Source organism: Lipotes vexillifer, unplaced genomic scaffold (assembly GCF_000442215.2).
Source record: "Lipotes vexillifer unplaced genomic scaffold, Lipotes_vexillifer_v1.1 scaffold543, whole genome shotgun sequence".
NCBI classification, from domain to species: domain Eukaryota; kingdom Metazoa; phylum Chordata; class Mammalia; order Artiodactyla; family Lipotidae; genus Lipotes; species Lipotes vexillifer.
Genome location: NW_006799055.1, coordinates 1,556,447 through 1,566,212, shown reverse-complemented (window position 1 = coordinate 1,566,212; position 9,766 = coordinate 1,556,447). Strand labels below are relative to the sequence as shown.

The 9,766-nt window shown below is 43.3% G+C and overlaps 1 protein-coding gene across 1 annotated transcript in view; it reads left to right on the top strand.

Annotated features, from left to right (window-relative positions):
• The first annotated feature begins 3,589 nt into the window (after positions 1 to 3,589).
• Positions 3,590 to 9,766, top strand: part of POMP (proteasome maturation protein) — a 14,616-nt gene continuing 8,439 nt past the window's right edge. The window contains exons 1-3 of the mRNA XM_007471437.1: positions 3,590 to 3,769; positions 6,332 to 6,429; positions 8,143 to 8,203. Of these exons, the coding sequence (XP_007471499.1) occupies positions 3,767 to 3,769; positions 6,332 to 6,429; positions 8,143 to 8,203 (162 nt within the window). The 5' untranslated portion in view covers positions 3,590 to 3,766. The remainder of the gene's footprint in view (positions 3,770 to 6,331; positions 6,430 to 8,142; positions 8,204 to 9,766) is intronic.

Sequence of the window (9,766 nt, the reverse complement as noted above, 5' to 3'; positions counted from 1 at the left end):
CCCCCCCACTTTTCATTTAATAAACATTTATTGGGTGCTTTCTATGTGCAAGGTGCAGATACAATAATGTGTAAGACATCGCCCCTGACTGTAGGAGCTTGTGGGAGAGAAACAGATAGATGTGGCCACAGATCAACACAACTGAGTGCTAGAGGTTATGGTAAAGAGCGTATAGGTTGCATGGGGGCGAAAAGGAGAGAATTAACTTCTCTGCCCCACGTACTCCTCTGCTACTGTTACCTGCTCGGGCCCCGAACCCCCTGAACTCACTCGTCTTCCCTTCACAAACCCCTGCCACTGTGTCCCTTGGAACATGCAACCAAACTTCCCAGCATTTTTTACTTTGCTACAAGATCTCTGCACGTCTCCGCCCTGGCTAAAACCTAGCTTTCTCAAAAATGATGCCACTTTCCTCAAACGCTTGTCCAGTGGCATCTGCTCTTTCTCCCACTTTCGCTGACTCACGGGGCAAGAAAATGTCGACGCGACCTCTTGCTGCCGACAGTTACTGCTGATTCTTAACATTATCACTCAGCTACCTCTTCTCGAAGTGCAGCACCTGCTCGACTCCACCCTTTCTCTTCTTTTGGAGGGAAGAGGATTCAACCAAAGTCATGGGGATTTTTCAACTTACATCTCTTAATAACCAGCTCAGCTCTTGTTTGGCTGTACTCATCCGCGTGCTTCTCAACCATGTTTCATCACCGGCCTGCAGTCTAGATGGGAGTTTTTTCTACATTCAACAACACACTTTCCACAAGTATTTCTGCCAGAGAGGCCTAAGAGTAAAGTCAAGAAAGACAACAAAAAGTAAAGTAAAATGGGGTAGTACTTGTTCTCATACAAGGCACATAACAAGGCTTATTATTTAAAATGTGGGTAGAGTAGGACCTACATCATAGAGTAATTGAGGATTAACTGAAATGACATACGTAAAGAACTAAGAACAGGGCGTGACACATAACAGATGTTAACTATTATTACTGTATCCTCCAAACTATATAACATACACAAAGCTTAAGCAACGATATCAAACCATTCTAGAATCAAATCTAATTTAATCCTTCACATTACTTTAGCATACTCCACAGTCTTGTATTAACTGACGCTATAACAATGTGTGAGCTGCTCAAAATGAGGTGATTTTTCTCCTTGCTTGCCTTCACATTGCTCACCAAAGGCCCATTTTTAAGACTTCATGATTTTTTTAAGCTATTTTAAAACCACTTTCTAACCTCTCTTTTGAACCCCTCAGCACTTTCTTCCCCTTTGGATTCTAAGACAGCAGTTTGCTTTTCCTTCTGCCTCTCTTACCATTTGTTTTGTCTCCGTGGCAGGCTCCCCTCCCTCTGGCTGCCCCTTGCAGTCTATGTTTCTCAGGGTCATCCCTCCTTTTCGCTGCTTCTCAAAGTCTTTCCAAGATGCTGTGCCACCTTCATTTACACCTTTATCGTCTCTGCCTTGAACTACTGCAATGCTCTAGGTGGTATTCTGGTGTCTAGTTTCTCCTGATTGCATATATCCCTCATGCTGCCACCACAATAATTTTTTTTTTTTAATGTCAAGTGTTTATGACAAGGCCTCCATCATCCCCTGTTCCATGTAAGAAAAAGCCCTAAACCTCAGCACACCATCCAAGGGCCCTTCACATCAGCTCTGACCAATCCCTCCAGTCTCATATCATCTTGGTCCACCTACTCACCCAGAACTCCAGCCACATGGAAACAGTCTTCAAACATGCCCTTCTTCAAATCCTCACCTTTCCATGTTTCCTCTTCCTCAAGTGCCGTCTTTCTCTGTTCCCAACCTGATCCAGCTCCTTTCTCTATTAAGCATTGACCACAGCGCATTTTAAATACCTGTTTATGCGTCTATTGCCCCAGGAAAACAAAAGCATCTAAGTACAGGGAAATGGCTTTTTCTTCTCTTTAGCTCCAGAATCTAGTATCAAGCCAATGCTCAACAAATATTTAATGACTGGGCTTCCCTGGTGGCGCAGTGGTTGAGAGTCTGCCTGCCGATGCAGGGAACACGGGTTCGTGCCCCGGTCCGGGAAGATCCCACATGCCGTGGAGCGGCTGGGCCCGTGAGCCATGGCCGCTGAGCCTGCGCGTCCGGAGCCTGTGCTCCACAACGGGAGAGGCCACGACAGTGAGAGGCCCGCGTACCAAAAAAAAAAAAATTTAATGACTGAACTGTGAGCAATCAACAAACATTAAAAAAAACTTTTTAAAAAAGATGCAGTTTTAGAATGGATATATGTGTCTGTATAACTGAACCACTTTGCTGTACACCTGATACTAACACACTGTAAATCAACTACACCTCAACATAAAATAAAAATTAAATTAAAAAAATAAATAGAGATGCAGTTTTTAAATTTCTCCTTAGGTGGAACTGAGTGAAAGGAAAAGGATGCAAATGAAACACATGATCTCAAATCTCAAGGTAAACATGGATATTCTGAAGAGCGAGAAGGAAACACATAAGGACAGCAGTGCACAATACTCAAAATGTGGATTATCGTAGAAGTTCAAGGTTGTGGAATCCATGACAGTATCTACTGTCATGCGCTGCATAACACATACAACCTTATGACCTCCCTCCTTAAAATCCTTCAATGTCTTTTTAAAGATAAAGCCTCATCCTTAATCTGGCACACAAGGGCCTCTGAGATAAATCTGCCTCCATCTCCTAAGCCTCATCTCACACTCCCCTCTACCTTACTCGCTGAAATTTAGCCACACAGGCCTTCTTTCCCACTTGAGCTTTTGCACAAGCAAATCTACCAACAATGTCTTTCATATTCTCTCCTCTCTAATTCACTCTTATACCTTGACTGCCAGCCCAAGGATTCCTTAAATTAGCTGCATTACATGGTGACAACGCGTGAGTCCATTTTCCCACATCACATTTGGAAAGCAACAGAGTATAGTGTATGATTGTAACTATAATAGATTATGTGTCCTTGGGCATATACCTATTTAAACTCTTTTATGTCTTGCTTTCAGCGCCTGTAAAACTGAGGTAAGTGTAGAACTCACTTCATAAGATTATTCAAGGGGTTAAAGGAGATAGTTCACGTACAGCACTTGGAATTGTGTTACTACATAGTAAAAGCCCTCAAAGGTCACTGATTATCATACTTACTTAGTTGTCACCCTGCCCACCCCAAGAGTTCCTCTACTGCTGGAGACCAGGAACCACACGAGCCTGTTCATTTCTGTATTCTTAGTCTCAGCCCAGAGTCCTGAACATAGCTGGCCTTCGATAAGTAATTTAAAAAAATAAAAGCAAACCGGCAAAAGCTTTGGCTTCCACGTTTGCCTCATTAGCTGGATGACTGCACGCGAATCACTCATTCCACCTGGGCCTCGTTGCCCTTATGAAAAACGTAATCTCGACCTCAAAGAGATTTTGGATGAACAGGGCGATGCATCCAGCAAAGTACACTGCCCATCTCCCCACGCCGCACAAGCGGTCGGGGCTGATAACGAACAGAGTGAACAACCGCGTCTCCCCCCCCGCACCCTCCTCCAGCCCACACCCCCTTACTGCGCCCTCGGTCCCCGATCCCTCGGGACTTCAGGCGTGGGAGCTCCGGCCCCGTGCGGCTCCCTCCAGGTGCCCCGCACCCTCCTTCCTTCCTTGCCCGGACGGACGCACTTCCGGCGGATGTGGGTGGGGGCAACCCCGGAAACGGAAGTGAGCCGCGGGGTCGGCTGATGGTAACGGGTCGAGAAGCTGTTCGCAGAGCGAGTTGAAGATGGTGAGTGAGACCCTGGGCGACCCGAGTGGCCTGCGGGCTCGGGTCCGTGGGCGCAGGAGCAGGCCGCCGCTCCCCAGCCCGTTCCCCGGTGGCGGCGGCGGCGGCGGCGGCGGCGGCGGCGGGAGGAGGAGGCCGGCCTCGGGCGCCATGATTTGTCAAGTCACGGGGTCCGGGGGTTCGTGGCCGCCGCCGGGGCAGGGCTCCGGCGCTGGTCCCGCGAGCGGCGCCTCGGCTTCATCCTTTCCCACCGCCTCCTCTCTTCCATCCCCAAGTCCCCCGGTCGGCCCCGACCCCGGTCCCTTCCCGTAGTTGGCGCCGAGCCGGAAAGGACACCCCCAAAAGTGCAACGGTCTGGGGTGCGGCGCGGCCGACTACCCCTCCCCCGAGGGGAGGACCTTTAGGAACCGAGTGCCTGACATCCTCACCCGCCCCTGACCCTCGAAACTGCCTTGATAACAAACCCACAGGTGTGGGTCGCATTTCCATCACTCAGCTTTACCCCACAAACATTTTTGGGAGCTCGTAGTATGGTAGGTGTTGGAGGGAGGAAAATTGGATAGTTGCTACTCCCCGTTTGTCAGTATTGTTAGTGGATCTGGTCCTGCCCCGCCCCTTCTCTTTTTAACTTAAAAGTTTGGTATTTGGGAGAGATTCTTGAATCGTCATTGCTCGCGACTCTGATACCACCAGTACTGCTGCTGGGCCATCCAAATCTAGAAAGTTTCTGTTGGTAAATACTGCTGAACATAGTAAAGAGGTTTTATAAACATCCTCAAGTAACTAGTGTTAATTAACTTTTCATAGATTTGTTTTCCTCTGCTGCTTTATTAGAAATATCATGTACTGATTCTGATGTTTTACAGGAGGGAATTGGGAAAGTGATAACAGTAGATCCCAGAGATCAGAATCCCCCTTTTCTTTATGTGTAGAAGAAACTTTTCTTCCGTTACTGTACAATAAAGCAGTCTGGGAGGGGGAGAACCTTTATGTAGGACAGCAACAGAAGGTATTTTTGGAAAGGTACAATCATACAACTCTGGTCCTGGAAAGAGTTCAGGCAGCTGGAAGGATGAGTAAACAGGGCCAGAGAGCTGCTGTGCCCTCGTCAGGTTAGTGGCATCCACACTAGATTTCAGCTTCTTTTCCTAGTTAACTGACTTCTATGTGGGAGAGTTGAAACCTGTTGTACAGCTTCTTGAGTTCCAGGCTTCGGACCTTGGACATTATTCAGGCAAGACATTGACAAACCCGTGAAAGGTTTTCGTTTTTCGTTTTGTTTGTTTGTTTTTTTTTAACAGCTTTGGTGAGGAAAATTGTTAATCAGACAGTTTTATCAGACAAATCTTGCTGTGCAGAATTGGAAAATAGAACAGGCTAGAGGCAGCGTTGTTAACATTATCCAGGTGTGAGAGCCTGGACTGGGGTGGTAGATCGAAGAAACCCGGACACTGCAGTACCTGACCTAGTAAAATATACAAATAAAGTAAAACATCAATTTAAAAAGCTGGTTTCTCAGAATAGTTTCTCCTAGAAGAGTATAACACTCCAAACTACCTGCAGCTGTTTTACGTTTTTCTGCAGAATTGCAGGGATGATGTATTTCAGCAACAAGTAACTTAAACTCAGCATCTTGTGTTTTAACTATGGTAACATGTATTACATTTTAATTGCGTGTTTACTCTATCTTCATTAGATTAAGCCCTGGAAGACAGATATGTATCTTCAGTATCTAGTAGAGAACCTGCCGCATAGTAGATATTTAATAAATATTTGGTGATTAAATTATAGTATAAATGAGTAGGGTGACCATACACTAATACCAAATATACCGTGAGTCTTTGTTTTTATTTCTTTTTATTTATACCATCCTGATTAGGTACATTTATTTTTCATAGGTAGTACCCTCTTATGGGAACCAAATACTTTCTGAAATTCCCTTTCTTTCTTAGCTTCTGTGACTACTCTCTTCTAGCTGTTCTCTCTGTTCTTAATCCCATTTTCCGTGTTCTTGTCCATAAGGAATGGTATTCCCTAGGATTCTGCCCTCAACATTTTTCGTTCTGTGCCGATCATTCTAACCTAAGGGGGGGGATCTTTCCAATAAAAGTAAATCTGATCATGCCATAACCCTTCAGAGGCTCTCTATTTCAGAATAAAACAGAAGTTTCTTTGCATATTTAAGCCTTTTCATTGTTTCTTTTTGCCAGCCTTTACTGCTCTACTCAGACATGTAGTTAGCTGGTCATCTCAGACTACTTATAGCTTGTTCATTTATATTTTTATACTTTTACCCATGCTCTTGTTTTACTTGAATGCCTTTCAATCTGACAGCACTCAGAGATCAACTCAGGAATCCTTCCTACCCCAGATTCGATTTTATTCACTGAACCATGTATATTCCTCTACCATAATGCTAAGGCTCATGGTACTTATCTAGACTGGGCCCTCTGAGGGCAAAGACCTCATCTTTTCTTTCCAGTGCTTAAACAGTGTTTTTTACATAGATGTTCAGTGTTTTTTTGAACTGTTTATATTTAATAGTGTTTTTCCTTTCTGTTGTAGAATGCCAGAGGACTTGGATCTCAGCTAAAGGACAGTATTCCAGTTACTGAACTTTCAGCAAGTGGACCTTTTGAAAGTCATGATCTTCTTCGAAAAGGGTATATGGGGGAATTGTGACTTTGACTTTGTTATGGTAAAATGTGAATTGTTTCTCACAGTATTCTTTAAATATTTTGATAGGCCATAAATGTATATTTAATTTAGGAGGTAGCAAGTAATACACTTTAGGGGAGGAGGGGGAGGGTAGGATTGGGTGTGTTCTATAGTGGAAGAAGCATCTTATCAGAGTAGTAGGTTCCCAGGAAAGGGCATCTTCCTAGGAGATGTTACCCAGTAGCATGATTTGGTAGGATTCTTCTTTGTGCTGCTGATAACTTGGAGAGCTGTTTGTCTCTTTATCTTATTAACTATTGGAGTAATTGACTTTTCTTTGGGAGACACTAGAACATAGCAGTGAAGAGCATGGACTTTGGGTTTTAGTCCTGGCTCCGCCATTTACTAGATGTATGCCTGTGGGCAGGTTACTTAAGTGTTGTACGTCTCAGTGTCCACACCTGTGAAATAAGGCTAGTCATAGCATATGTGTTATTTTTGAATGAGCTAACACATGGAAAATACTTAGACCAGTACATGGCATTAGTAAGCACTGGGTAAGTCTTAGCTGCTCTTATTTTTCTTTTCTAGTTTCAGTACAGTTATGCCCCTTCCCTCGATTTTCTATATTTTTCTGTATGTTTAGGTCTGAATTTCTAGTACTGGTCCTTTTCCTTGGCAGATTGTTTTCTGCTTAATCAAATAAGGATAATGCTTTCCTCCCCTCTTTGTATGTACTGTGTTTTTTTGAATTTTATATCTAATTTTAAGGTGTTTAGTTTTACTGTCTTAGAATATCATTCTAATATTGGTCTCTGGGAGCAGACATAATACCTCACTATTGTCTTTTCATTCCGTAGTAAAAGATGCACTATATTGCCTTTGGAATTGGCAGTAGTATAGTATAATAAGGTTTATAAGCTAGCCAGTAACCAATCCGGGTGATTCGTTTTTGTTTTTTTTGTTTTCACGTGAAATGCTTCTTTTCCTTCCCAGTTAGACTGTCAGATTGCCATGAGCGGAGCCATTATCAAATTCCACTTTGCGGATAATGTTCTGTACAAAGATAGTATTCAGTAAACGATTGTTGCAGGATTTCTAAGGTTTCCTTCAGCTCTCTGATCCTGGTTTGGACAATAAGATAGTCATCTTTATATATCTAGGGTGATAAAGACCAGCGGCCTGGTTCTAGCTGTATATCACCTAATATGGTACTTTATACATAGTAGGTATTTGGTAAATGTCAAACAGATCATTCAACATGTTTACCAAAAATATATTAACTATTGAATATGCATTAGATCTGCACAGAAGAGGCTTAGATATTTTATATAATACAAGAATCATGTCATCAGAGTAATAGTATTAAACATACTTTATTAAATTTCTTCTAGGTACAGGGCATCATTTAGCACCATTTTTTGGGGGGGTTCTCCCCAGTGAATTGAAGTCTTCACCACCAGTATCTATAATAGATGCATTTAAAACAATATTCAGTAAATTTGACTTCTTGTCTTCCTTTTGGTGTATAGTTCTATGAATTTTAAAACGTGTTAATTCCCAGAACCATCACCACCACACTCAGGATACAGAACAGTTTACTCATCCCCCCAAAACTCCCTTGTGCCATTTATTTATACTACAACAGTGATAGATGTGATTTTGAGCTCTGGGTATTCAGTAATATATAATCTTCCATCTTAAATGTTTATTTTCAGTTTTTCTTATGTGAAAAATGAACTTTTGCCCAGTCATCCTCTTGAATTATCAGAAAAAAATGTAAGTATGTTACCTGTGTTTTTATCCTCTAGTAGAGAAATATTTTTAATAATACTTCATTAAGACACTTCTGGTATTGAGCATTTAACCATGAAGAACTTGAGGCCTTGTTTTCAATATCCTAATCTTTGAGTTATCATTGTATTGCTTCACTAAAGCTCCCTTTCTACACATTCTTTTCTGTCTTTTTTTTTTTTTTTTTTTTTTTGCGGTACGCGGGCCTCTCACTGCTGTGGCCTCTCCCGTTGCGGAGCACAGGCTCCGGACGCACAGGCCCAGCGGCCATAGCTTATGGGCCCAGCCGCTCCGCGGCATGTGGGATCTTCCCGGACCGGGGCATGAACCCGTGTCCCCTGCATTGGCAGGCGGACTCTCAACCACTGCGCCACCAGGGAAGCCCTTCTTTGTCTTTTTTATAGACATTTCTAGAGGTTAGTCCACCTTTCCATTCCTTTCATATGTTCTCCTTTGATGATCCTGTTTTCTTTTATATTTTTCCCCTGCCATTTTTTTTTCGGTATGCGGGCCTCTCACTGTTGTGGCCTCTCCCGTTGTGGAGCACAGGCTCTGGACGCGCAGGCTCAGCGGCCATGGCTCACGGGCCCAGCCGCTCCGCGGCATGTGGGATCCTCCCGGACCGGGGCACGAACCCGTGTCCCCTGCATTGGCAGGCGGGCTCTCAACCACTGCGCCACCAGGGAAGCCCTCCCCTGCCATTTTTGCTGTTGATCTTCCTAAGCCCATATCTCTAGCCTTGGCCTCTTTTTCAAGCTCTGCATCTCCAAGTTACTGCTGGTCACAGTAGGTGCACAGGTGAATATGACATAGTCCCCATCCTTAAGGTGCTGAAATTTTAATGGGAGGATAAGCAGTGGATAGGGGCTTCATAAAGTGTTGTAGAGGACCAGGGATGGAGCAGCCATCTGTGGAAAGCTTTCTAGAAGAGGGCATTTGAATAGTTTTAGAACAGTATTAACCAGATAAATAGCTGGGGAAAGGTTATTCCCCAGAGGGTAAAGCTTGTACAGATGTCCTAAAGACAACCTAAAGGGTTTTTAAATAACATATTCAGAGCAAGAAGAAGGAGGTGTCTTACTACTTGGGGATGATGGTGCAGTGTTACCCAGTTAACAGGAAGCTGACCTATTCCGTTTTTTTTGTTATGTTTTGTTTCCTCCCTCTTCAGCAAGGGGAAAGATTTTCCGTTAAGAAAGAGTAGAACAAATAATTTGATGATGAAATTGAAGTTCAAATTAGACGAGAAAATAAAGGGGCCCCTGACTGCTTTAGCTGCATTCTGGTTTCATGCTCAGAAGATGAGAAGGTTGTTTTTCAGAGACTTCAGATTAGCCATAGAAAACATATAAATCAGGTTTATGGAAGAAAAAGCTGATACGGATAGCTCGTTTTGATAAATAAGTGAACTACATCATAGATGACCCAATAGACCAAAAGACTAGGCCAGAACTTCCAGAAAAACAAAGAGGTGAATGTGAAGTTCTGCATTTGGGTTCAAAGATAAATTATACATATTTAGATGGGGTAAACCTGACTTTTCTTTTT